Raw genomic sequence first — 27,663 nt, 5'->3', positions numbered from 1 at the left:
CCTCCTGGAGGGCCACTGCCCTCATAGCCTCGTTATGTCCTGTCATTAATGCCTCCAGTTAATTCTTTTAATCAAGACAATGTTTGCAAGCAGTTCTCTGCACAAAAACGCCAAGAAATCTAAATTGTATACAAAAAAAAATATATTTTTTCCTCCCCCTTTATTCTCTGGGAATACAATTATATTTTCATTTTACTACCTGATGGGTTTTTTTGTTTGCATATCCTAAAATTCCAGACCATTTTGGCCATCAGTACAATGTTTTCCTTCCCATAATAAGCCTCCAAATCCATCCCTGGCATTGTTTTGTTTGTCAAACAGCATAAGTGTCAAACTAATTGCACGTCCTGCTTCAAAATCAGACAAGATTTTAATTATCCACCATTACAGAACCCCCTGTCCTTAATTAATGAGGTTTCTCTCACTGTCTGGGCCCTCTTTTCCCAGAGCCTCAGTGTCTCATCACTGTGTTTGGGTGATGGGAAGAAAATATTTGGGTTTTTCATTGCTTTCAAGTGTTTATTTTTGATTTTTCAGCTCCTCTGGACCAGCCTGAGATATGGGGGTCAGTCCAGCCCATCAACACAAATGTAGAGTCCCCAAAACTTCCAAGACCTTTTCCAACTGGAAGTAAGTGACCATGAAAATAAATTAATATGTCCAGAAATCAGGTCAAAGATTTGAGCTGTCCTCATCCAGGCTGTGCAGCCCCACGATATTTTAAATTAAAGGGGTTTTTTCCCCTTTGTTTGGCTTGGGTGACAGCACTGTGGGGTGTAGGAGGGAGTGGGATTGATAAGGGATCAAGGGATGGGATGGATCCTGATCCTGCACCTTCACGCCGAGGTTACTTGGCTGGAAAAGTTGGAAGCACCGGTTTTTCCAGGATAACCTCAGGGAGAGCAGCACAGCCCAGTCCCGGATTTTTATTGCAGCTTTCCCTCTGCCCGGGGCAGCTGCAGAGCCATTTCCTCTGCAGAAATGCCCCTGTAAAGCACAGCTGGTTAATTAGCCGCTGTTAATTAGCCCCAGCATTCCCGATCCCGGATCCACATCCTGGATCCACGTGGGATGGGCACGGGAGAAAGGCGGAGGCAGCTCCGAGCCTCGGAGGATCCAGGTTTAATTAAAATGCTAATTGAGGGCGTTGAAACAGCCTGAGATGGAAAAAAGGGGGGAAATTCCATCAAACCCAACAGAAACGGCTTCCCACTGCCAGAGGGCAGGGAGGGATGGGGTATTGGGAAGGAATTAATGGGATATTGGGAAGAATTCCTCCTTGTGAGGGATGGGATGAGCTCCCAGAGCAGCTGTGGCTGCTGCTGGACCCCTGGCAGTGCCCAAGGCCGGGCTGGGAGCTCATCCCTGCCTTGTCCCCTTTGGCCAGCGATCCCTTGTGACATCCCATGGGACGTGCCGCGCCTCCTGCTGCTCTCCAGCTGAACTTTCCCCTCCCTGTGCTCTGTTTCAGCCCCTCCGCCGCTCCCCCCGAAGAACATCCCGGCCACGCCGCCGCGCACCGGCTCCCCCCTGCCCCCGGCCATCGGTAACAACGGCTGCTGGGGGGACACCGGGGGGACGGGGACAGCCCCGGCTCGGGGGGGACACCGGGGAGGGGACAGGGACAGTCCTGGCTCGGGGGTGGCTCTGGGGATGGGACGGGGCCATCCCCAGCCCTGGGGTGGCTCTGGGGTGACATGTCCCATCCCCAGCTCTGGGGGTGACATGTCCCCTCCCCAGCTCTGGGGGTGACATGTCCCCTCCCCAGCTCTGGGGGTGACACGTCCCCTCCCAGCTCTGGGGGGACACGTCCCCGTGGCTGTGTTTTGGGCACGGATTTGGTCCCTGTGCATCCTCTGCCCTCGGAATTCAGAGAATTCCGGACTGGGCTGGGTTGGGAGGGGTTCCTGTCCTATCCAGTTCCCACCTGCCACCGTCCCAGCTGCTCCAGCCCCGGTGTCCAGCCTGGCCCTGGGCACTGCCAGGGATCCAGGGGCAGCCCCAGCCCTGTGGTGTCTCAGTGGGTGCTGCAGTAGAAGCAGCACAAAGATGTTTTTGCCTCCCAAGTCGGTCTCACCCCAGTGAAATTCGTGTTCTGTACACCATCCCTGCCTTTGGATCAGTCGCTCTGGGAATGCAGTGCAGGATTAGCCTCAATGTCCTGCTGAAAGCTGGGATATATTCCCAGTTCCAGAGCCCTGCTCCTGCCTGTGCTGAGGAAACCAGAGGTGTGCAGGGTCTGCCTGTGGCAGGAGCTGCTCCTGCACTCCCTGCCCCCAAATCCCTGCTGAGAGGTGGGAAAAGCCCCCCTGATCCTGCAGCCAGGGGCGGGGAAGGGAAATGGTGCTGGGAATGAGGGACAGCCCGAGGGCAGGGATGGAAATGTGTTGGATGCAGCCAGAGGACATCAGGTGCTTCCAAGCATATAATTCATGGTGCTGGCTGGTGGGAAAGCAGGATCTGAGCAGGGAGGGCAGAGGGCACTGCATGGGGCCAGCCAGAGCCCCTCGGGGTGAAACCCCTGTGCCACGAGGAGCCCCCTGCTCTGCCCATCCCCATCTCATCTGTGCTCCCAAATCCCCATTTTCCAGGCTGGCAGGGTGTCCATGTCCATCCATCCATCCATTCCCAGCAGCAAATGCTCCATCATTTGCTGGGCTGTGCCTTGTGTATTTGTGAAGCAAGTGGCTGAGGTCTGGTTCTGTCTGGTTCAGCAAATCCCTGTTTTATCCCCCCCTCCCTAAATGTAGATGCCCAAAACAGAGCAGGGATGGGGTGATGCTGCCACAAGCATCCCAGAGGGCATTTATTGTCATGATCTCCTTTCCCTGGATGTGAAATGCTTGGCTGATGGATCTGTGGTGGTTCTGGAGTCAGGTGGGAATGTTGGTGTATGGTGGCTCAGCGAGCAGAGCCCTGAAATCCCCATCTGTGCCCTGAAATCCTGACCTGTTCCTGCTTGTGGCTGGACTGCATTCCCTGTGGCTGGAATACACTCCCTGTGTGCATCCTGTGCTGCATGCCCAGACTCCAGCAGCAACCAACCAGCATGTCTAAATATATGTATTTATACCTGAGTGTTTATAAATATATATAGAGAGAGAGTGGGGAGTGCCAGAGTGCTGAGTGCACACCTTTGGTACCTGCTGATAAATCAGAGTTGCTGATAAGGACGTGGTGTGGTTTAGAGGACAGAAAAGGCTGTGAATTCGGGGGGAATTTGGGATTCTTGGCTGTGAGTGCTGGCTCGTGGTGCATGCTCCCTCCTCCGGCCTTTGGATCCCGCGGGATTCATTCCATGTCACACCTGGCTGTGGTGGAAACGTTCTTGCCCATGAATTATATAAATATAGATGAGAAAAGGCGATTTTAGAGCCTCTCCCGTAGAAGTAGAGCCCGTAGAGAGTAGCGCAGCCCTCGCTTAACGCCCGGTGTAAAATAAACCTCCTCTGACCACAGGAGGGGACCAGGCAGCAGCAGAGCCCAAACGGGACAAACTCCCGTCCATCAATGACTTGGACAGCATTTTTGGCCCCGTGCCGTCCCCCAAATCTGCTGCTGCCACCGCGGAAGACAAGTGGGTCAATTTTTCCGACCAATCCCCGGAAAACGCGCCTCCGGAGTTGTCGCCCCGGGAGAAAGCGGCGTCGCCGCCGGCGGCCGCGGGCAGCCCGGCCAGCGCTCCGGCCGAGCCTCCCCGCCCGCTGCCCTCGCCGCTGCAGCTGGAAGACGCTCCCAAGAAGCTTCCCGAGCAGCCCCACCTTAAGGATGATTCCGCCGAGCCCGTCGCCTCTCCCAAAGATTTTGGGCCGGGCCAAAGGGGCACCCCGCCGCCCCCTCCGCCGCCCACCTACCGCGCCGTGGTCTCGTCCCCCGGACCGGGCACGGGAAGCACCAGCGGTACGTGCTGTGAGCTCGGGTGTGCTGCCGTGTGGCCGTGGTGACCCTCCCGCCTGGCTGTGTCCCGCCGTGCCCCGCTGCCAGCCTGTGTCCTGCGCCTCCCGTGTCCTTCCCTGGCGCTGGGAGCCTTTCCCGATGCTCCTTCCCACCCCAAACCGGGCACGGGCTTGTTGTTGGTGTTGGTGTTGCTGTGGTTGTGTTCTCCGTGGGGATGGAAATGGTTCAGGTAAATGGTCTGAGCGAGCCTCAGATGCGGGGTTGGGGTGTTTGTTTGGATCGCAGCCTCTCATCCCGGTAATTCCCAGGTGGGAAGGGTGCTCGGCTCTTCCTGCCTCTGGGTGTGGATGGGGAGATGCGTTCCGGGGTGAACCTCTCCCCCGGGAGAAGCTGCTGGCTCTGCCTGCCTTCAGCTGATTAATTATAAATGTTCATTAAGGCAAACGAGCGGGGAGGCTCGGCTTACTCTCACTCCCTGCTTGAGGAGCTGCAGCCTGAGCCTGTTCTTTCAGGGCCTGAGCCCAGCTCCGCCCTGTGCTCCCACCCTGCATCCACCAAAGGTGATTTTTGGGGCAATCACAGCCTTGAGAAACCTGCACCGGTGGTGGGGTGGGTGTGCAGCCCCCCAGCTCTGTGACCCCTGCCACCCTCCTGATGGGAGCTCGGAATTTGTGTCACTGCCCCCGGGATTTGTCACCTCCAGGAGGGTGCCCTGAGTGTGGCTGGTGCTGCAGGTGTGGCTTTGCTTCAGTGCTGGTGGCTTTTCTGTGCTGGCTCGGGGGGTGGTCGGGGTCCCTGTGGGGGCTGAGGCGTCCAGCAGGAGCTGGAACTTCTCCAGGAGCTTCCAGGAGCAGGAAACAGCAGGATCCATCCTGCACTGCTCTCCAGCCCGCTCCCAGCTGAGCACAGGATGGAGAAGTGCCAGGGTGGATGGCTGGTGCTGCAGGTGTGGCTTTGCTTCAGTGCTGGTGGCTTTTCTGTGCTGGCTCGGGGGGTGGCCGGGGTCCCTGTGGGGGCTGAGGCGTCCAGCAGGAGCTGGAACTTCTCCAGGAGCTTCCAGGAGCAGGAAACAGCAGGATCCATCCTGCACTGCTCTCCAGCCCGCTCCCAGCTGAGCACAGGATGAAGTGCCAGGGTGGATGGATGGAGAAGCCTGTCCCAGAAGATCCACATCCCTGCTCCAGGAATTTCTCCTGTCTCATTCCGGGCAGCAAGCTGGGAAATGGAAGTGTGGACACAGCCACACAGAAATGCTGCAAATCCTCCAAAAGCTGCAGCAGGGTGTGCAGCACAGACCCAACGCCTGTCCCACCTCTCCCATCTTTCCAAGGCTGGTTTTTGGGTGCTGGGAGCAGAGCCACCCCAGGATCTTCTCCTGCCTTCACAGCCCGTGGGTGTCACCAAGGCTCTGCAGAGTCAGGATGGAAGGGCTGGGTTGGAAGGGATCTCAAAGCTTGTCTTGTTCCAACCCCCTTCCACCACCCCACTCCAAGGCCAGCATTCCAGCAGATTTCTGATTCCATGCTGGTTTTCACACGCTGCCAGTTTCTGGTGTAGGAAATATCCATTCCCTGCATGGAAGCCACCATCTGGCCAGGCTTTGGCTACCTGGTGGCCACAGAACCCTCCTGACACTCAGTCCTGCAAGGTTATTTTCCCTCAGTATTTCCTATTTTCTCAGGCTTTTCTTGGGATAAAGAATGAAAAATTCAAACTTTGGTTCCCAAATTAGGCTTTGAAATAAAAGTGGATTGAATTTTGGAGTTGTGCAAAGGAATGACTGGAATTTACTCCCTTTATGCCAGGCCCTCTCTGTCTGAGCCTGCTCTCCTTCACCTCTTCTTGTTTCTATAAATCCAACTTTGATCTTTACTTAACCTGAGCTATCACCCAAAGAACTCAGGAAATTATTGTCTTGCAAGTGGGAGAACTATTCACTTATCAGTCTTTGTGATGGAGCTGCTGAGCTCCATGGAAGCTGTGGCAAACACTGGCTCAGCTGTCCTGGCACTGAGCTCTGAGTTCCCTCCCATTCCTGCTGCCCTTCCTGTCCTGGTGCCCGCTCTGTACAGCTCCAGTTCTTGCTGGGCTTCTCCTGGAAGGAATTCCTGTGTGTGGAGCAAAGCAGGCTCCAGGATCTCCCTGAGGCACCTGTTGCAATTCCCATTTGGTCACAAGCTCCCCCTCTGCAGCAGGCTCTGTGTGAGCCCTGAGCTCAGCTCCCTTCTTCGGGAGCCTCTTCCAGAGGGTTGGGAGCTGCGTTGTGCTCCCAGCAAATCCCAGAACCTTCTTCTTCCACCCTGCTTTGCTGGGCCAAAGCTTTGCCCTGCTATGAGGATCCCAAACTCCCACTTGTGCCAGCCCTGGAGCAGTATTTCATCCATCACCCCATCCCCTCCTGCCCCTATTTTTTGGGAAAGCTGTAAGACTCCGATTTTGCAGAGGAAAGCGGGCATTGAGCAGCCCCTGCTGGAAATCCACGGGCACCAGCGCTCCTGGCACGTTCCATGCACAGCTGCTGGCTGTGCCACCATCACGGGGAGCCCTGGGCCGGGCAGCAGCGGGGGCAGAGCCTGCGGGCACTCACGGCTCCGTTTCTTGCAGGTTCCTCGTCCCCGGCTCGCCCCGGAACGCCGCTGGCCACGTGTGGCACCCCCCCGCCGCCGCCGCCCCGACCCCCGTCCCGGCCCAAGCTGCCCCCGGGCAAGCCCCCCGTCAGCGATGTGGTACGTGGGGAGGGGCTGGGGGCACGGCAGGGCTGTGCCAGGGGTGGAGGGTGGCGTTCCCAGTCCGGAATGGGACAGCGGAGAGGGGCGAGCCACCCGCGGTCACCGGGGTGGGCTGGGCTCTTCCAGGGTTGGTGGATTCCCCGTGGGAAGGGCTGTGCCACCTCTGCTCTGCCAGTCTGGTGATGCCAACCAGGGTGCTCAGTCAGGGCAAGGGCAGGGAATGGGCTGGGGTGGGAAGGGTTGGGGGACAGAGCAGTTCCAGCCTCCCAGGAGGGGTGCCAGCTCAGGGCTGCACTGTGTGCCACCCCAGGCTGCTCCAGGTAAGGTGTGAGGGCTTTGGGGTTGATGCTGAGGGTGGAAAATGAACCCCAAAGGCTCCCTAAGGGCCTGGGGAGCTGGCACCTGGTGGGCACTGCTCCTTTCCCAATGCCCAGCCCATTCCATCCATCCCACGGCCCCTGGAGTTCCCACCCTGGGTGTGGATGGGTGGAATCTCAACACCCACCCCCACAGTGGTGGGGATAATCAGTTTGCCCAGCTCCAAGCTAAAATGCCATTGGTACTAAAACAACTCAAGTCATTCCAATTTTTCCTCTGGGGCACCGGCAAGAGCAGTCAGGAGGGTCCAGGCAAAATTTTATTTGTGTGATGCAAATGTTTCTGTTTGGATTTTCTTTAACTTTGTGTTGTTTTATGTTTCTCTCCAGTCCAGGCCTTTTAGCCCTCCCATCCACTCCTCCAGCCCTCCTCCGATAGCACCTTTAGCCCGTGCTGAAAGTACTTCTTCCATATCTTCCACCAATTCCCTGAGTGCAGCCACCACTCCCACCGTTGGTAAACACACACAGCACTGCTGTTCTTTCACCTTTCCTAGCCCTCCAAAAATTCCTGATGCCTTTTCATCCACTAGGTCACTTTTTGGGGTCGGATTCGTTAGTTTCCATCGGGGTTTTAAATGCTAAAAGGGATTTGAGGGGGGTGACGGATTAGGAGGGTGATGCTGCGAGGGAAGTTTTTCCAAATGTGGGAAATGGATGTTTGGTGAAAGTCAAGGGAATTGTAACAGAAAATGTGGTTCTGGGATGTAAATTGGGGCAAAATAAGCTTTTTTTTTTGCAGGGGATGCTTGTGCCTGGAGGGGAGTGGGGCTGGAAGCCAGACCTTGGGATCCAGGGATATTAAATCTCTTGGAATGTCTTAAATTCACACTTGCCCTTAAAGCAGTAACAGAAAAGGGGTCTGTGGAAAAGCAAGTGGCTCTTTCCAGCCACTTGGCACATCCTAGGGCAGAACCAAACACTGCAGTTTCCGTCCTGGGAAGAGTGGGGTTTGCCAAAACCCCGGGGCTGAGATGAGGAATGGGAATCGAGTCTGGCTGGCAGCTCCCAGCTCCAGGCGTGGGGTCCCCCCACGCCTCCCCCTCCATCCCCTCTGTCCCCTCCTGTCCCCTCTGTCCCTGCTGCCGGCTCTCCTCCTCCTCCTCCATCCCTGGCTGCCAGCCCCTCGCTTCCTGCGGCTCCATCTCCTCCAGGATCACCCCCCTCCTTTGTCTTTTCTTCCCAACCCTCTGGAAAACCCTGCCTGGCGGGAGTTCCCGTGCGCTCGGCCACCGCGCTGGCTGCAGCGTTTGTCACCGCGGGGAGCGGTGGCACTGCCACCAGTCCCGCCCGGTGGCCGGCAGGTGCTGGTGACAGCGCTGTCCCCGCGGTGCCGGTGGCACCGAGCCCTCCCCGTGGCTTTGCTGGAGTCTCGACTGCGTCTCCGTCCCGTTGTCACCTCACAGGTGTTGTAGGTGCTCGTGCCTGTTCCGCCTGTTGGTCACTGTCACAGCGCCTTGCTGGAAAAGATGTCACCAGGACAGCGAGCCCTGAGTGTCCCCTGTGCCACCGGCAGCGGCCTCAGCAGTGCCTGAGGGCACGGTGGCCACAGGGACACGGCGTTAGGGGAGGGGACAGCCAGGCTGAGGACAGGGACAGTCCCAGGGGCTGCGGGAGGCTGGGAAGGGCGACGGGAGCGAGCTGAGCTCTGCCACCCCAGCTCCCTCAGGCTCTCTGTTTGGACTGCTTTTTTCCTCTCATATTTTTGGGATCAAAAGCTGCTGTTTGATGATTTAGTGACCTCCCCGTGCTGAGGAGAGGGGATGAGGTTGCTGGGCTGGGGGGAGAAGCTGGGGTCCCACACCCTGCAGGGAGCTTTCCTGGAGCAGAGCGAAAATCAGGGCTCTGGGGTCACCCCTGACCAGGGAACTCCAAACAGGGCAGCAGGAGGAGCATCCCAGATTTTGTAGGTGTTGCACTTCCAGCTCCATGCATAGATAATGCTGAGTGAGAAAGGACCCACAGGGATCATTGATCCATCTCCTGCCTTGCCCAGACCCCAACAATCCCACCCTGGGCATCCCTGGCAGCGCTGTCCAAACCCTCCTGGAGCTCTGGCAGCCTCGGGGCTGGGACCATTCCCTGGGGAGCCTGGGCAGTGCCAGCACCCTCTTGGGGAAGAACTTTTTCTGCTGGCATCCAAGCTAAACCTTGGGAAAAGCTGGATGGGGCACAGACAGAGACAGACAGGGTTTGGGGTCTGCGTTGGGAAAGCATCTCCTTGACCCCACCAAGGCCAGGGTGGGCACTGGTGCTGGGTGAGCATCCAGGAAAACCCACAGCAGAGGAGGGACAATTCCCAAAAGAAGACAAGCTGGCCTGGGAGGTGTGCAGGGATGGGCAGGTCTGGGATCAGGGACTGCTGCAGGTTCTGGGGGGCTGGGACACCCCAATCCAGCTGGGGCTGGAGTCTGGCTCCACCACTTTCCCCATCTCCCGTGCCCTGTGGCAAAGTCCCACGGAGTTTGTCCGGGAGCAGGGGCAGGGCTGTTCCATCCCCGTGTCCTCCGTGCTGTTCTGGTGTGCTTTCCTCGTTGGCTGCATGTCAGTCTGGACAATTCCTGGCACAGCAAGGAGCTCTGTGGTTCCCGTGTCGGTGCCCCTCCGTCATTTCTGTCTCTGCGTTGATACAAGTGCGCTGCTTGGTTTCACTTGGGATCCGTGTTTTCATTCTTTTTGTGTTCTTTTTTTTTTTTTCTTCTTTTTTTCTTTCTTTCCTTCCTTTGCGTTTCTTCTGCTTGTGTTATCAGAGGATGATGCTTTTATTGACAAACTGCCCGCGTTTGAAGGGCGCAGTGAAACGCCGGCAGGTACTGTACTAGCAGGGAGTTTTCCGAGAATTCCGCCTTTGGAGCGGCGCCCACCGCTCGCAGCACCTTGCATGACAGTTTCTCAGTGAGTCAAAGGACTTGGAGGTGGAAGGTTGGCACCTCCCGAATTCCGAAAGGTTCATTTAGCAGCTCCAAAAGCTGTTGGCCCCATCCCCCCCGTCCCGCCCTCACATCCCGAGTTATTCCAGCGTGGCGCCTTTGGAGGCGGCGGGAGCGCAGGGAGCTGGCTGTGATGGGAAGGGAAGGCTCCAGCTAGGATCCGCTGCTCTGTGTGCGTGTGTCCGGTTCTCTGCAAGTGTCGTGTCCTGAGATGCGAGAGCAAACAGCCACGTGTCACTGTCCCTGAGTGTCACTGCGGGGTGGCATGCGGAGCAGCATCCCGCCGGGAATGCTGAGGAGCGCCGGCCCCGCTCCGCGCAGGCGGAACCCGGAGCGCACGAGCCGACAAACCTCTTCTACCGTGGCCACAAAAAAAAGCCAGAGCACCCCTGCAAACCGCTCACCCAGCGGGCAGAACGACTCTTCCATCTGGGCTTCCATAGCTTTGCTTCCCGCTTTCTGTCCCCCGAGCCAGCGGCCGGGTGTCACGCCCCTGTCCCTGCACGTGTGACCGCCCTGCAGCGCCTCGCCCCCTCCCCGTAGCGACACTAATGACCTGCTCTGTGACTCACACTGTGTCCTTCTCTCTCCCTCTCCTTAACCTTTCCCATCCCGCTTCAACTCCTGGCCATACAGAGAATGAACAGCCTTCCCTCGTTTGGTTTGACAGAGGAAAGTTTTATTTGACTTTCGAAGGTAAGTAGTGCAAAGCACAGCCGGTAACCACTCGCTCCCCTCGCTCTCTCGCTCCCGGGGTTCCCTTCCGAGGCTCCATCCAGTGCAGCTTCCCGGGCTCCATCCAGCCCAGCTTCCCGTGCGGAATGCTATGGCTGCTTAGATGACATCGCCAGTCCGGCCGGAATCGTTTTGATTTGATTTGATTTGTACCATTTGTCTCTCTGATCTCTTTTTTTTTGTTTTCCCCTTGTTGATTGCATTTTCAAAAAAAAAAAAAAGAAAGAAAAAAAAGAAAAAAAAAATCCGACCCAAGCAAACCAAAAGCCCAAAGGAGCATTCCGAATATTCCCGGACGGAGGTGAAAACCAGGGAGCGGAGCCGCTTGCGCTGCCGAGGAAGCTGACCCTGCCACCAGGGCTTGTGTCCGCTCTCCCCCTCGCCCCCGGAGCGGGCTGGGGCCGGTGAATTCGAATTCAAACCCCCCGCAGCCGCGTCCGCGGCCTCCTCCCCTCCTCCCGGCCCGGTTTTCGGCAGGAAGGGCTCCGGGAATGCGCTGGCACTGCCAGCACCGCCCGGGCTGTGCCAGGTTGTGCTGCTGGGGTGCTCGGCTGGAGGCGCGGGAGGTTTTGGGGTCCCTCGTGGATGAGGGGCGTTGGGGAGGATGCAGGCAGGGGAACACCTCGGTTTGGGGCCGATGGCACCTTCTCCGAGCAGTGTCACATCCCAGAGAGGACAACGCCCCAGGCTTTGGGGGCAGCTTCGTCCCGCAGGCACGGAGCCAGCATTTTCCTTTCAACAGCAGAAGGAGAAGCAGGGGTTTGCCTGCAGCAGGGAGGGATTGCCGCAGATCCCAAGGAGCCTGGGAGCTGCTGCGGTGCCTGCAGGCAGAGCTGGGGGATGGCTCCATGTGGGATTCCCAAAGTGTCCCCTCCTGCAAAGGAGGGGCCTGGGGTGGCACTGCCTGGCTGGGAGTGGCCCAGGATGGCCCTGCCTGGCATGGGCTGCTTGGGATCATGGAGTGAACCCATCCTGGTGACCGCGCTGGCTGAGCAGCAGCAGAAGGCAGGGATCAGGGTGGTGACGGGGGCTTGGGTCCTTCCTTTCCTCCTTTTTCCAAGGTCCCCACTCTGACAATTCCTGCTTTGGTGTCCCTGCTCCGATGGCATCTCCCAGCTCAGACCCAGGAGGGGTCGTGCAGGAGCTGCTTCCTCCTGCTGCTCAGGGCAGTTTTGCTATTTCCAGCCAAAATCCCTGTTTGGGTTTCCTTTCTCAGGGGCTTGTTGGGAAGAGCTGAGGATAAAAAAAAAAAAAAAAAAAAAAAAGAAAGAAAAAAAAGAAAAAAAAAATCCGACCCAAGCAAACCAAAAGCCCAAAGGAGCATTCCGAATATTCCCGGACGGAGGTGAAAACCAGGGAGCGGAGCCGCTTGCGCTGCCGAGGAAGCTGACCCTGCCACCAGGGCTTGTGTCCGCTCTCCCCCTCGCCCCCGGAGCGGGCTGGGGCCGGTGAATTCGAATTCAAACCCCCCGGAGCCGCGTCCGCGGCCTCCTCCCCTCCTCCCGGCCCGGTTTTCGGCAGGAAGGGCTCCGGGAATGCGCTGGCACTGCCAGCACCGCCCGGGCTGTGCCAGGTTGTGCTGCTGGGGTGCTCGGCTGGAGGTGCGGGAGGTTTTGGGGTCCCTCGTGGATGAGGGGCGTTGGGGAGGATGCAGGCAGGGGAACACCTCGGTTTGGGGCCGATGGCACCTTCTCCGAGCAGTGTCACATCCCAGAGAGGACAACGCCCCAGGCTTTGGGGGCAGCTTCGTCCCGCGGGCACGGAGCCAACATTTTCCTTGCAACAGCAGAAGGAGAAGCAGGGAGGGATTGCCGCAGATCCCAAGGAGCCTGGGAGCTGCTGCGGTGCCTGCAGGCAGAGCTGGGGGATGGCTCCATGTGGGATTCCCAAAGTGTCCCCTCCTGCAAAGGAGGGGCCTGGGGTGGCACTGCCTGGCTGGGAGTGGCCCAGGATGGCCCTGCCTGGCATGGGCTGCTTGGGATCATGGAGTGAACCCATCCTGGTGACCGCGCTGGCTGAGCAGCAGCAGAAGGCAGGGATCAGGGTGGTGACGGGGGCTTGGGTCCTTCCTTTCCTCCTTTTTCCAAGGTCCCCACTCTGACAATTCCTGCTTTGGTGTCCCTGCTCCGATGGCATCTCCCAGCTCAGACCCAGGAGGGGTCGTGCAGGAGCTGCTTCCTCCTGCTGCTCAGGGCAGTTTTGCTATTTCCAGCCAAAATCCCTGTTTGGGTTTCCTTTCTCAGGGGCTTGTTGGGAAGAGCTGAGGACAGCAGGGACAGCGTTATCCCTCACAGGAATATTCCAGCTCCACATTCCCCCTGCTCCGTGCTTCCTCCCTGCCCCTTGCCCAGCACCAGCCCTGCACATCTGGGGCTTTTCCTGTGCCTTGGAATTTTAACCTTGTACTGGAATTCCTGGGCTTGGTTCTGGTGGTGTGAACGGTCTGGAGCTGGGGTGGGATTATCCCGGGAATGCAGGAGTGGCACTGCCCCAGGACCATCCCACAGCCCAGCAAGGAGCTGTCTCACTTCCACACGCTGGATTTCTGATTGATCTCTAAATATTTAAGCCCAACTTGGAAAAAAAAAAAAAAAAAAAAAAAAAAAAAAAAAAGAAGAAGATAAATTTCATGTGCAGGCAAGTGAGAGGAGATCTGCTGAGTTTGGCATCTGGAACTCAGGGCATGGAATGCCAGAAGGGAAATTATGGTTTCTTTCTGGATTTGGGGTTGTTTTTTGTTGGTTTGGTTTTGGTTTTTTTTGTGGCAAGATCCATGTTCTTGATGAACGTGGGGCAGTTTGTCCCTGTGTGGAAGGAGATGTGGGATGCTGTCATGTTCTGGAATCCCTGGCTACTCCACAGCTGCATTTTCCACCTTTTGTAGAGAAGAATAAAGTAAATTAAGCTGGTCTGCTGCTTATGGTTAGATCCAAAACTCCACAAAGTGGATTTATTTTTTTCTGTTATTATCAGGTCATTTGTGCAAATGAAATGTTTATAAAAATGACTTTTGAAACAGGAACTGAAAAGGCAGGTTAGGGGAGGAGCTGTGCCACAGCAACTGGATTTGTCTCTCAGGTTTCTGGACAATAATTGCAATTCTTATAATAGTTTATACTTTTCTTTTTTAGTGAAAACATGAGTGTAAAAATTAATTTATTCCCTGAAGCCATGAAGAGAAGGATTTATGGATTCATGAGGGAAGTGTGGAGGGGACCAAGAACCCCAATTCCACCCACATGACCTTCAGACCATTAGAAATGAGGATATTTTATTGTTGTTGCTTCTCAGATGGACTCACATTCCCACATCCCAGCTGAGCCTGGGGATCCAGGAGATCTCCCTGGTTATTCCTGATTTTTCATCCTGCAGAATCAAAGATACAGATGCAGAGGGATGAGGGAAAAGGAGAAATGAGGGAAAAGAAGAGAGAGAGAGGGAAAAGGAAAAAGGAGGAGGAAAGTGTTGTGCTGTGGCAGAGCCCTGGCTCACATTCCATGCCTGGCAAGGAGGCTGGAGAGGGGCTGGGAACACAAACCCTGCCAGGCAGCACTGAGGGAGCTGGGGGTGCTCACCTGGAGAAAAGGAGACTCGGGGTGCCCTCCTCACTCTGCACAGCTCTGAAAGGTGCCTGTGCTCAGCTGGGGCTGGGCTCTTTCTCCAGCACCACTGACACAGCCAGAGCACACAGCCTGCAGCTGCACCAAGGGAAATTCAGGCTGGATATCACGAAAAAGTATTTTCCAGAAAGGGTGATAAAGTTCTGGAATGGCTGCCCAGGGAGGGGCTGCAGTCCCCACCCCCGGGGGGGGTTAACAAAGCCTGGATGTGGCACTGGGGGCCAGGGTTGAGTTGGGGTGCTGGGGCTGGGCTGGACTCCATGATCTTGGAGGTCTCTTCCAACCCTGTGAATTCTGTGAATTTCCAGGTGGATGCAGTAGGAATGTCCCACTGCCAATATACCGGCTGTGTTTGATGCTCTGAGGGGTTGTTGTTCTGGGTGGGGAGCAAGGATTTGCTCCCGAGGTGTCTTTGGGAAGGATTTTTAGAAAATGTGTTGTCCTGCATGCCCCCTCAGTCACGGGCTTTCGGGGTGTGGTGTCCTGTTGCTTTGGGGACCATGCCCTCATCTGGAACTGTGTCTGCTCTTCAGTGGGAATTCCACCAGGGAATCCTGATGGATATCCTGGCTGTGGGCTCAGGAGCAGGAGGCTCTGGGCTCGTTAGGGTAATGACTGTGTGTGGCTGTGGGTCTGCTCTGTGTGGGTGAGGTGTTCCAGGAACAGCAGGATCCACCCCCTGAGCATCCCCATCCCAGGCTGCAGCTGGAATCCCGGATTCCCCTGAGCCTCTCCGGGGGTGGGACCGAGAGGGACACGTGTGGCTGCACCAGTGTTTTATACTTTTAGGCTGCATTAGGCACTGGAAGGGAAAATCCCTCATCTGTGCCTCCAGGAAAGAGCACTTAGGATTTATCCATTAACGTGTGAGTTCCTTGGGGAGGGGTGAGGATTCCTCCTCGCTGGTGGAAACCATCATTTCTCCCATTAATGTACCCAAACTCAAAGTGTCATTGAAGTGGCAGAAGTGCTTCCCCTGGGAGATGCTGCAAATCCCAATTTCCTGCTCCCAAACCCCTGTTTATTCCCAGGGGCAGCAGCACAGAAAGAAGGGAAGGGATCATTTCTGAGGATGGCCCAAGCAGAAGAGCTCACCAGGAACGTGACACGTTTTGCTCAGCTTTGCTTCTCCCTTCTCCTCTGCCTGTGGAAATGCTGCCATTTCCAGGGCTGGTGTTGGAATTCCTGTGGCTTTGGAATTCCTACAGCTTTGGCTGGGGCTGGCAGGTGCTCGTATGCTCTGAGCAAACCTTGGGCTGGATCTGTCCCCCTTTCCACCCGGGGGAAGGATGGTGATGGACTGAAGGGCAGGGATGGTGATGGATTGAAGGGATCCCTGGATAAGCTGTCCTCCTGGAGTCCTTTGTTGTTCCTTTTTAGCTGATTTGGGGCAAATAATCCTCGTGCTTTACCCGGTGTACAGGATGTGGTATCAAAAAAAGGTTCCAAAATGATTAATTGCAGGAAATGGATGAAGCTGAAGGGTGGTGCCAGGGCAGGGAGTGACCTCTCCAGGGTTTTTTGGGTGTCTGTGGGATAAACACCTTGGACATCTGGGCTGATCTTTGGATATTTTCCATGGGGAAGAGGTGTGGGCTTGGCTGTGCCAACCCCTTGGTGGTGGGCACAGGACTTGTGGTCCCACCCACAGGGGGTTTCCAGCACACCTGGAGCTCCTGGGGAGCACTTGCAGTGATGATTTCATCCTCAAACGTCTTTTGGAAACAAGCAAAAGGGAAACCTGTGTGTGATCCTCAGGGTTGAGTTGTTTTAGAGCCTGGCAAGTGTCCAAGGATGCACAGCAACACCAAGGCAAGCTTTCCCCCTTTTCCCAGTCATGGAATCCTAGAACGGTTTTGTTTGGAAGGAACCTTAAATCTCAGCTTGTTCCAGCTTCCACTATCCCAGGTGGCTCCTGTCCAAGCTGGCCTTGGACATTTCCAGGGATCCAGTGGCAGCCACAGCTTCTCTGGACTGTGCCAGTGCCTGTTTTCCCAGGTTTCTGATGAGCTGCAGATTTCCTGTCGGGCACCGAGGGTTTCGTGGAGTGAGTGGGGCGTGGAGGATGCTCCAGGCATCCACAGGGCAGGACAGCAGAGCAGAGTGTGCAGGGGCTTGCAGGAGCCCCCTCAGCATGGGAGGACATCAGGGGGACACTGCCAGCACCCCGAGCTCCCCGGGGTGACACAACGAACCCCCCCAGCCCCTTTTTGCGGGGCCCAAAAAGCGACTGCAAAAACTGTCATGCAAAGCCTGCCGCGTGGCAGCCCCGCATGCTGCTCCCGCCTGGCCTCCTCCATCCTTTTCTTTGCTTGCTTCTGGCAGCGGGGCGGGGGGGAAAGAGAATTTCCCAAACAATTTTCAAAAGCCTCATCCGAAGCCTGGGGGGTTTGGTGATTACGTGCCCATGGAGTCAGGCTGGGGGCACGGTGGGCAGCGGGGCGCGGTGCCCGGCGGGTGCCAAGGGGGCTGTGTGCTCTGTTGCAGGCTCGTCACGGGGCCCCAGCCCCCTGACCATGGGGGCACAGGACACCCTGCCCGTGGCCGCCGCCTTCACCGAAACCGTCAACGCGTACTTCAAAGGGGCTGACCCCAACAAGTAGGTGCCGGCCCCCGGGGGTGTCCCTGCCGTGGGGGGTGAGGAGGGGTTTTGTCAGGGATGAGGAGGGGGACTGAGGCCTTCCTCTGGTTTCCAGATGCTTCTGTCTCATCTGGGTCAGAGAAAACCCAAAACCTGAGGCATCAGGATAGGAGGTGATGTGGCCTGGGGTGTCCAGGGGCAGGACACTGCTGCGGTGCCCTGTTTCAAAATGTTTCTGCCATGGGAAAGGGAGGTGAGGACTTTGTGTGAGGAATCTCAGAGAGCAGCACAGGAAGGGTAGCAGGGGGCTGCAGCCTTTCCCTCCCGTGCCTGGACAAAACAGGATGGCATTCCAACAGAAGCTCGGAGGTGTTTTAAGACCCTCTAATAGATAGAACCCAAAAGGGCAGACCGAAGGCAAATTAATTTCACTAAAATACTGAATGACATCAAAAATGAGAAGCTTCAAACAGGGTTTATTTAAGAAGATCCCTGTCAACCCTTGTGCTGTTTCTGCTCTCTCTGAGGCCCCCAGAGGCTCAGATGTGTCAGGTGGGGAAGGGGGGACTGTGCCCACACCATCCATGGTGCCAGCCCTCCCTCGCTGCTGCATTTTGAGCCCCCTTTGCTCCCCCTGGCTCTCTGTGCTGGGCGCTGCAGGTGCATCGTGAAGATCACGGGGGAGATGGTGCTGTCCTTCCCGGCGGGCATCACCCGACACTTTGCCAACAACCCCGCCCCAGCCGTGCTCACCTTCCGCGTGCTCAACTTCAACAGGCTGGAGCACGTCCTGCCAAACCCCCAGCTCCTCTGCTGGTAAGCCCTTCCCCCAGCAGCATCCCAGGGGAAGGCGGGATTCCGGGAAAACGAGATGTTTGCGAAAGTATATGGCCTGAAGTATCTTCCTTGGAAGCACGTGCTGGTTTTGGGAGCGAAACTCTCAAACCCTCAAATACTTGATGAAATCCCAGAATGGTTTGGGTTGATAGATCATCAGGATTATCCTGATATCAGGATTATCCCATGGGCAGAGACACCTCCGGGGCAGAATCCCCCCTTTGCTGCTGCCCACACTGGGGGATCAGCCCAGGACTTGGGGGGTTCTGAATCCCAGTGCAGATGGATCAGGACAAGCCAAGCTGGGTGGGAGAGAGGCAATGCTCCTCTGGAGGTGGGATTGAGTGCAGTCCCTGTGCTGTGCAGAACAGCTCTCTCCTGCCCAGGCAGGCTATCCAAAGGGTTCCTTCTCCTCTGTGCAGTGACAACGTGCAGAGTGACTCCAACTCCAAGGAGTTCTGGGTCAACATGCCAAATCTGATGACTCACCTAAAGAAGGTATCGGAACAGAAACCTCAAGCCACCTATTACAATGTGGATATGCTCAAATACCAGGTAGGGATTTTTTTGTGAGATAAAACTATGCCAAAAAAAAAAAAAAAAAAAAAAAAAAAAATTAGAAGTGTGCTGATTATGGCTGTAAAAAATGGCAAATGTAAAATAAAAAAATGGTAAATGTAAAAGATGGTGTTTCCCTAGTGCAGAGTGGAGCTAATGTGAGGTGGGGGCTTGTTGTCCCACTGTCCCTTCTGTGTGGCACTGGCTTGTCTGGCTTTAAGCCCAGTACTAAATTCAGGGGGAATTCAAGGTCTTGCCTCCAAGTGCGATGTCCGCGTCTGTAAAACGGGATTTCTCCCTTCAGCCCTACGGAAACTAAATGTTTTTTCTGTCATTTTGGAAGGTGTCTGCCCAGGGTATTCAGTCTACTCCATTAAACCTTGCAGTGAGCTGGCGGTGTGACCCTGCAAGCACTGACCTGCGCATCGACTACAAATACAATACAGAGGCAATGACCACGCCTGTAGCTCTCAACAACGTCCAGTTCCTCGTCCCCGTCGACGGAGGAGTAACCAAACTTCAAGCTGTGCTTCCTCCTGCTGTCTGGTAGGCATTGCTCATCCTGTCCCTGCCTGGAATCCCCATCCTGCTGCACGAGGGTCCGTGGGTGGGAGCTGGGGGACACGCTGGGGACCCAAACCTGCCCTCCTCTTGTAGGAGGAAATGTTTAGCCCCGTTCCAATTCCCTTTTTCTTGCCGTTCCCACAAGAAAATGGTCAGAGATGAAGGGAGATGTGCAGGCAGCAGAGCATCAGCCCTTATTCTGTGTTTTGGCTGCTTTATCCAGGGTTTAGAGGGATGCACAAACGGGATTTCTCCCTTCAGCCCTACGGAAACTAAATGTTTTTTCTGTCATTTTGGAAGGTGTCTGCCCAGGGTATTCAGTCTACTCCATTAAACCTTGCAGTGAGCTGGCGGTGTGACCCTGCAAGCACTGACCTGCGCATCGACTACAAATACAATACAGAGGCAATGACCACGCCTGTAGCTCTAAACAACGTCCAGTTCCTCGTCCCCGTCGACGGAGGAGTAACCAAACTTCAAGCTGTGCTTCCTCCTGCTGTCTGGTAGGCATTGCTCATCCTGTCCCTGCCTGGAATCCCCATCCTGCTGCACGAGGGTCCGTGGGTGGGAGCTGGGGGACACGCTGGGGACCCAAACCTGCCATCCGCTTGTTGGAGGTTATGTTTAGGCCCGTTCCAATTCCCTTTTTCTTGCCATTCCCACAAGAGAATGGTCAGAGATGAAGGGAGATGTGCAGGCAGCAGAGCATCAGCCCTTATTCTCTGTTTTGGGTTTAGAGGGATGCACAGGCAGGCCGTGGCACAGGGTGCCCAGAGCAGCTGTGGCTGCCCCTGGATCCCTGGCAGTGCCCAAGGCCAGGCTGGACACTGGGGCTGGAGCACCTGGGACAGTGGGAGGTGTCCCTGCCATGGCAGGGGTGGCACTGGATGAATTTTAAGGTCCCTTCCAACCAAAGCAGTCTGGGATTCATGGAAGGATGTGTGGCTGTCGCTGCCACAGGCACTGGCACATGTCTCTTGCTCACCTGCAATCCTCATAACAATCATACAATTCTTTTGTTTGGAAAAGCACTCTAAAAGTATCAAGTCTATCCATGAGCCCACGACTTGAACTTTCACTTGCTGTGAAACCCAAATCCAAGCTCCCAGAATTGCTGCTCCAGAGAGCAGCACCAGAGTAGTTCCCCATCCCACCACCAGCCTTCAGCAAAATTCAAATTAATCCTTGGCAATTTCTTGATTCCTACAGAAATGCTTTTCTCCATGTGTTTGCAGGAATGCTGAGCAGCAAAGGATATTGTGGAAGATCCCTGATATCTCCCAGAAGTCAGAAAATGGAGGTAATCCTGCAAATATGCACGTCATTAACTCTGAATCCTTCAGGCAGGCATGGAGGTTGCCATCACACGAGCCCAGACACTCGGGTTCCTGCTGGGGCTTGCTGGGGACAAAGCTATTTAATTTTGGAGCTCAAAAAGCAGGGCTACGTGCCACCAGCGCTGCTTTGCCAACCACCTTGGCATCCCAAGGGGCATTCACACACCGGGCTGGGATGTGGTGGGCTGCCAAGTCCTCGGCTCTACCCTACTCCAAGGCTGAGGTTGTCGTCTCCCACAGGAGGTTCTCCAAGTGGGAAGCTGTTCCTAGCGCTGGGATGCGTGAAAAGCCGAATCCTGCTGGGAGGATGGGGGGTTTGGCTCTGCCCGTGCCGGGATGCTCCGAGCGCCCTCCGCGCTCACCGGGCTCTCTCCGTGTCCCTGTCCAGGTGTGGGGTCGCTGCTGGCGCGGTTCCAGCTGTCGGAGGGGCCGAGCTCGCCGGCCCCGCTGGCCGTGCAGTTCACCAGCGAGGGCAGCACCCTGTCCAGCTGCGACATCGAGCTGGTGGGCGCCGGCTACCGCTTCTCCCTCATCAAGAAGAGGTTTGCGGCAGGTGGGTGCCTCAGCGGGTCCCCTCCGGCCGTGCCGGGATGCCGGGAGCGCTGGTGCTGGGTTTGCACACCGCAGCTCGGGCAGGGGGACAGCGGGACAGCAGCTCCCCCGCGGGAAATAAATCCTGCTGCCACCTGCCAGCCTTGGGCTTCATGGCTCATGCCTGCTCCTGCATGAAAGGCAAGGGCTGGCATCTCCAGGGCATCTCCAGGATGAGCTTTTGCCCTGTTGCTGCAGAGAATAACGAGGATTTTTCCTCGTTGCTGCAGAGAACAACAAGGATTTTTCCTCGTTGCTGCAGAGAATAACGAGGATTCTTCCTCATTGCTGCGGAGAATAACGAGGATTTTTCCTCATTGCTGTAGAAATAATGAGGATGTTTCCTCATTGCTGCAGAGAATAACGAGAATTTTTCCTCGTTGCTGCAGAGAATAACGAGGACTTTTCCTTGTTGCTGCGGAGAATAGCAAGGATTTTTCCTCGTGGCTGCAGAGAACAACGAGGATTTTTCCTCATTGCTGTAGAAATAATGAGGATGTTTCCTCATTGCTGCAGAGAATAACGAGGATTTTTCCTTGTGGCTGCAGAGAATAACGAGGATTTTTGCTCGTGGCTGCAGAGAATAATGAGGATTTTCCCGTGGGCAGGAAGGGCTGGTGGAGGTGGGCAAAAACTCCTGGGAATCAGGGCTGCTCCCACCCCCCAGCTGATTTCTGATCCCGTTTCCAGGTAAATATTTGGCGGATAACTGATGGAAGCTTATGCAAGTCCATGGAAAATACTATGGAAAATACCCAAGGACTGCTGTGCGTGGAACGGGTTTTAATTACAGTTTAAGGAAAATGAACTAAATCCTGCACTCGGGACATTTCTGTTGGAAGTGTCGACAACTTTCAGCATTTTTTTCCTTGGAAAACACCGTCTTGACCAGTCCTCCAGTATTTACTTCTAGATGTAACATTGTTAATGGTTTTAAAATGTAATTATTGTATTTGTAAATTGTACTCATTCCAGTAAGGCTGTATTTTGGCAGTTAGACACTTGAGTTTTAGCATTTTACCATTCATGAAATGGATGTAATTTAAACTGTGGTATATAAATCTAATAGTAGTACTGTTGAATGGCACAATGCTTACAGAGGTAGATTGCATTTTGTCAATATATACAATTTAAATACGATACTGGTAGCTGTTATGAAGGGGGTGCCTCATCAAAAGAGAGTTCAGTAGGGCCCACAGGCTGATTTAATTTTCCTTCAGTCCTTAGTACGTCTCACAGCAATCAATAAAAACCTTCAGGTTTAGCTGGTTTAACTCCAGAAAAATATTCTTGGAAAGGTGGAGGTTCCTAGGACAGTCTCCCAGGAAGTAAATCTCACTTCTGCAAGGAGTATTTACTCCAAATTTCCAGCCCTGAGTTCTCTTACAGCTGCAGTTTCCCTGCTGGGATCCCGGCAACTCTTCCCTGCCCCGTGCCCGGGTATTTTGCAGGGATACAGATGAGGGAAGAAGCAGCAAAGAGGCTGGGTGGTCCCTTTGAGCTCCCAGCACTGGCACAGAATGGCACTGTTGGGTTCAAGGATGTGTTTTCCGAGCTGCCTCCGGACGTTCGGTTGTGGTTTTGCGTTGCTTTGCTGTCTTTTTTCTGCCCTTCCCACCCATTTTTGAAAGCTCTAAGGGTTTAGAAAATGCTTTAAAGAATTGCAGCCGCACCTGCTTCTCTATTTTAGCACTCAGGCAGGAAAATGTGTATGGAAAAGCACTGGGAAAGAATTCCCCAGGGAGCAGGAGCAGCACGGGGGGCTGTTGATAGCAGCCAGGGCAGGAGCCCAGCTCGCCAGCACTGGGAGCAGCTGTGCTGTAGAGATGGCAAAACACATGGGAGTGCTAAACTGGAGAATGGGGGACAAAATCTTATCCCTCTGTGTTTTCCCTGGCCCGCTGTGTGCTGCTCGTTCCCATGGGTCTCAGTCTCATGCCACTCCTGGCAGCACGGTGAGAGCGTTGGTGGCATTCATGGTGCTGCAGCTGCTGAGCTGGGCTTGTGAAACAGGAGAATTCGGCAATTTTGGGAAGAAAAATGAAGGAATCTTTGTGAAATTAAACACAGATGCACAGAGGAGCGTTCATGAATGGGGTGCTGGGACTTTGGGAATGTGTAAAGCGACAAAAAGTGCTGGTTTTCCAAGTGTTGCTAGGATTAGAGAGGTGGATTTACACTCGAAAACAGCCTGGGCATGTTGGGAAGTGCTTGCTTATAGAGCAGTTTGATGAAGGAAAACAGAGATCTGTGCCCATCTTGAGAGAAAAGAAGGAAATGTGGGGATATTTCAGGTGTGAGGTGGCTCCCAGGCTGAGATTTGGGGCGTGAGCTGTGTGTGAGTTGACAGAAGGCAGCGGCAGGAAAGGAAAAGCACAACTCACTCCTGCAGCTTCCCACATCCTTACAGATTTTGGGAGCGCACTCCCCAGTGTTCCACTCCATGAATGATTTTCCTCCTGAACTAGTAATTTGTATAAAGTGTGCAGCTCACCCCTTTCTGACAGAAATATAGGGCAAACCCTAAGAATCAGGTTTATGGTGTGTACAATTGCTCCAAACCTATCCTTCCAAAAGAGATCTACAGTATAGACCTGAAAAAAATGAATTTATATTGTAAATATTACCAGAACATAGAGATTTTACTTTATATTTCATCTGAAAGACAAGGTGTTTACATTAGCATTGGGTTTTCGAGTGCTTTTTAAACAGAAAAACCCATAACCCAAAGCTCCCAAGCTCATCCTGTTTGAGCTGGTGAACAAAACAGAGGTCACTTTTTGGGGATGCAGCCCTCATGCCTGGAGAGAGAGATGGGAACAGCCTGGGACATTTTGTCCTATTTCTGGGACATGTGGGATGTGCCAGCACTCCCAGCCCCACAGGGACACAGTCCAGCTCCAGGCACTGGCAGGTGCCACAAACCCTGTGACACTGGGACCAAAAGCAGCGATTTGGGACAGGTTTTTCCACTCTGCTCTTGCCAGTTTTTGGCACACGGTTTTCTCAGAGTGCCCTGGGGTTTGTTGGGAGTTCGGTGAGAGCACCTGGCTCCAGAGACCTGTAGTGCTCAGGGCATTCAAGCTCTGCAGGCTTCACCTCGGGTTTGAGGTAGGAAAATCCGTGTATTTTCAGGGATTGCATCTGTTTGGGGTTGCCTGCCCCCTCAGAGAGCAGGGAGGTGAAATGGCACTGATTTGGTTCCATACAGATCCCAGACTGGTTTGGGTGGGAAGGGATCTTAAAAATCATCCTGTTCCACCCCTGCCATGGCAGAGACACCTTCCACCATCCCAGGCTGCTCCAGCCTGGCCTTGGGCACTGCCAGGGATCCAGGGGCAGCCACAGCTGCTCTGGGAATTCCAGCCCAGCCCCTGCCCACCCTCCCAGGAACAATTCCTCATTCCCAGTGTCCCATCCAGCCCTGCCCTCTGGCACTGGGAGCCATTCCCTGTGTCCTGTCCCGCCAGGCCGTGTCCCCAGTCCCTCTCCAGCTCTCCTGGAGCCCCTCCAGGCCCTGCCAGGGGCTCTGAGCTCTCCCTGGATCCTTCTCCTCTCCAGGTGAGCACCCCCAGCCCTCCCAGCCTTGGAGCATTCCCAGAGGGAAGCACCACAGCTCTGTTTCCCAGCAGGGCTTTTCCCAAGTCAGGCTGAGGCTGGAGAAGGGGTTCAGCCCTCTGGCACTGCCCAGCCCAGGCACCCCTGAGCTCAGCAGCACCGGGATCCATCTGGGTGAGCAGAAGGATGAATAAAGGAGGCATTCAGTCATAAACGTGTAATGCATGCACAGAAAAGCTTCAGCTCCATTCCTTCCATGAACATTTCCCTTTAGACTCTGTCCTTAGTAACCTCACCCAAAGGAATTTTCCCCTGGGAATTTGGCAGCCCACACCTGCAGAGTCAAGGTCCCACTGGCAGAGCAGGAGCGTTTTCCCCATGGACACCTTCAGACTTGGAATCTTACGTGGTAGGAGCAGGAAGTAATTTTTTTACCATCTTTCTGCTGTTTGTTGCAAACAGCCACAATTCTCAGCCAGCTCACGGTGCTCCTCACAGGAGACCTTTCAGAGCAGTTTTCTACCTTAACAATATTTCTTAATAACTCTGAAATCTTTCAATAGTAGGAAAAACCACCAAATAATGAACTTTTTGTTTGGTGTCTGCATTTGTTCTTAAATATTACTGCCCTGTTTATATCTTCTTGGTTTTGTTCTCATTCGGTATTCCAGTGAAATTAATTTGTCTTCACTCTGCTCTTTCAGGTTTTATCTGTCATTTTTTTAAAACATAAGTGGGGAAAACCTGCAAGTTTCTGCTGGAATGCCCTTCCCTTTTAGCCAGGCAGAGCGGGGATGGGAAGGGAAGGTAGAGTCACCTTTCCCAGGCTGCTCCCTGAGATCCCTCCAGCAGGAGCATCCTAAAAGAAGAGTCACCACCTCTTTCTCCCAGCAGAAGCATTTTTCAATGGCTGGAGTGCACTGAAAAGGTGACAGATTTTTAATTTACCTAAGAGAGAGTCAAACTTTTTTTCCCTACCCTTTTGTGGTTTTTATGTGAAAATATCTTGGTTAAACCCCCTAATTTTGAAGCTAGTCATGACCAAAATACGTAAAGCCATCCTGTTGTACTTTCCAGGTTAGAAATTACTGTCTCAAAGATTTCATTTCATAGCCAGAATTCTTCTGTTCCTCTTTTCCTCACAATTTCCCAAGGAAATTAATCCATGTAGAGCCAGGGAGGTTTTATGATAATCAGGATTATTCCAGTGAGGATTTTAATTCTTCTTTCACTGCAAGGCAAGGAAAAGATTTGCAGGAATATGCCCTGCTCCTGCCTGGCTTCCCTTGTCCCTTTAGGAGGGATGGTGCTGCTGGCAGTGGCTCTTGGAACCACAAATTGTTGGTGGTGATGCTCTTCAAAGGCTTGGGGACAAGCAGGATGTGGTGGAACACTCCAGATCCCGGCCAGGCTTTGGGGATGCCTTGTTCATCCGTCAGAAATTCAGATTTTCTGGGACAGTAGGAATCGCTGTGGATGTGCTGTCCCCATGTTGGGCTCCTCATCCATGCAGGAAGAGGTTTTTAACACTCCCAAACGTTCCAAGGTTGATGAAATCCCCTGGATGCTTGGGTGACATGAAACAAATGGAGATGTGGCGTGGTTTGAGCCAGGATTTGAGTTGGGATGTGCCAGGATGCTCCCAGGGCTGGTGGGAGGAGAGCCCAGGATGTGGCACAACCCCACTGTGACACCCCTGCAGTGAATCAGATATCCCCAGGTATCACCCTGGACCACTTAATGAACTCCCTCGTGTACAAAATGTTTATATTTGTGGATGAAGATACACAGGTCTATTTTTAAGATTTAAGTTAAATAAGTTAATGAATGGCTGGCCTTTTCTGCCTAAACGTGCAATGAGATATATTATACCTTTAGTCTACGATGGCCTAGGTACTGCTTAGTCTGTGATGAAAACTTTGCTGCTTTCCTACTGTTCTCAGAGAAAAAAGAAAAAAAAAAACAACCTATAAAAGACGTACAGGTTTGTTGCACAGGGACTACTGCAGCGAAGCTTTGTATTTGACCACTGGTAATATGAATGTGTTGTATTGACTTGTTGAAGATAATCATGAAACAACATATTTTAAATGTTACTTGCCTTATAGATTAGAGTACAACTATGTGGATATCATTTTTGTAAATACTGTTTTTTATAAATGTCTCTCCTCCATCCTCCCCGTCACCAATTTCACCGACTCTCAAATATGCAATTATTTACCATGCAGAGCGTTGTGACAAAGAAATCCCCACGTCAGAACAAAGTTTATTCATTCTATACATAAGAACCACATGAAATACCCAACTGAGTTGCAATTTAAATGTGATTATTATTATTTTTTTTTCCTTGAAAATAAACAAAAAAATGTAAAACATTTCTTTTTCTGAGCCAGTTTTGCTTCCATGTGCAGGAGCACCCAGAGGAGTGGGCAGAGGGATTGAAGGCTGGCCCAAGAAAGGGTCCCTGTCCCAAAACCCATCATTGCTGCTGGAGTTACGTGCAGTGTCCCAGCATGGGGACAGGTTGAGGATGGCATGTGGGGACACATGAGGATCCACAGGGACCATGGGGAGGGATGGAGCCTGAGGGAATGGGGCTGTGGGGACATGAGGGATGCGAGGTTGGAGGACCTGTAGAGGCCATGGGGACACTCCAGAGCTGTGGGACATGAGGGATGTGGGGTTGGGGGCCCTGTAGAGGCCATGGGGACACTCCAGCGCTGTGGGACATGAGGAATGTGGGATTGGGGGACCTATGGAGGCCATGGGGATGCTCCAGAGCTGTGGGACATGAGGGATGTGGGATTGGGGGGCCTATGGAGGCCATGGGAACGCTCCAGGGCTGTGGGACATGAGGGATGTGGGGTTGGGGGACCTATGGAGGCCATGGGGACACTCCAGGGCTGTGGGGGCATGGGGGTCTGTGAGGATCCACAGGGATCACGGGAATCTGTGTGGGCTATAGGGACCCATGGGTGCCATAGGGGGCCACAGGGACATTTGGGGAGGCTGTAGGAACCCATGGGGACCTGAGGATGTCACAGGGACCCTCAGGAGCCTGGAGAACATAAAGGAGCTGTGGGGACATGTGGGGACATTTGGAGGCCATGGGGGCCACGCGGAATCTTTAGGTTTACGTGGGGACATGTGGGAGCTGTGGGGATATGTGGAAGTTATGGGACCATGCAGGGACCTGTGGAAGGTGTAGGGACACAGAAGGACCTGGAGAAGCCATGGGGACCTGTGGAAGCTGTAGGGACACAGAGGGACCTGTGGAAGCTGTAGGGATATGTGGGAGCCATGGGAACCTCCAGGGACTGTAAAGGAACCCGGAGACCTGTGGAAAACA

General features: G+C 54.2%; 1 protein-coding gene across 1 annotated transcript in view; it reads left to right on the top strand.

The window, feature by feature from the left end:
* Window positions 1–21,469, top strand: part of SGIP1 (SH3GL interacting endocytic adaptor 1) — a 50,449-nt gene extending 28,980 nt beyond the window's left edge. Inside the window, exons 13-25 of the mRNA XM_041421543.1 lie at window positions 538–630; window positions 1,472–1,546; window positions 3,460–3,900; window positions 6,502–6,623; window positions 7,334–7,460; window positions 10,570–10,629; window positions 16,776–16,887; window positions 17,530–17,685; window positions 18,129–18,261; window positions 18,608–18,810; window positions 20,064–20,128; window positions 20,554–20,718; window positions 21,447–21,469. Coding sequence (XP_041277477.1) covers window positions 538–630; window positions 1,472–1,546; window positions 3,460–3,900; window positions 6,502–6,623; window positions 7,334–7,460; window positions 10,570–10,629; window positions 16,776–16,887; window positions 17,530–17,685; window positions 18,129–18,261; window positions 18,608–18,810; window positions 20,064–20,128; window positions 20,554–20,718; window positions 21,447–21,469 — 1,775 coding nt within the window. The remainder of the gene's footprint in view (window positions 1–537; window positions 631–1,471; window positions 1,547–3,459; window positions 3,901–6,501; window positions 6,624–7,333; window positions 7,461–10,569; window positions 10,630–16,775; window positions 16,888–17,529; window positions 17,686–18,128; window positions 18,262–18,607; window positions 18,811–20,063; window positions 20,129–20,553; window positions 20,719–21,446) is intronic.
* Window positions 21,470–27,663: the final 6,194 nt, after the last annotated feature.

Source organism: Onychostruthus taczanowskii, unplaced genomic scaffold, assembly GCF_017590055.1.
Source record: "Onychostruthus taczanowskii isolate IOZ18803 unplaced genomic scaffold, ASM1759005v1 scaffold7, whole genome shotgun sequence".
Lineage (NCBI taxonomy): Eukaryota > Metazoa > Chordata > Aves > Passeriformes > Passeridae > Onychostruthus > Onychostruthus taczanowskii.
The sequence above is the reverse complement of the archived record's forward strand: the minus strand, read 5'-3'. Positions and strand labels throughout refer to the sequence as shown.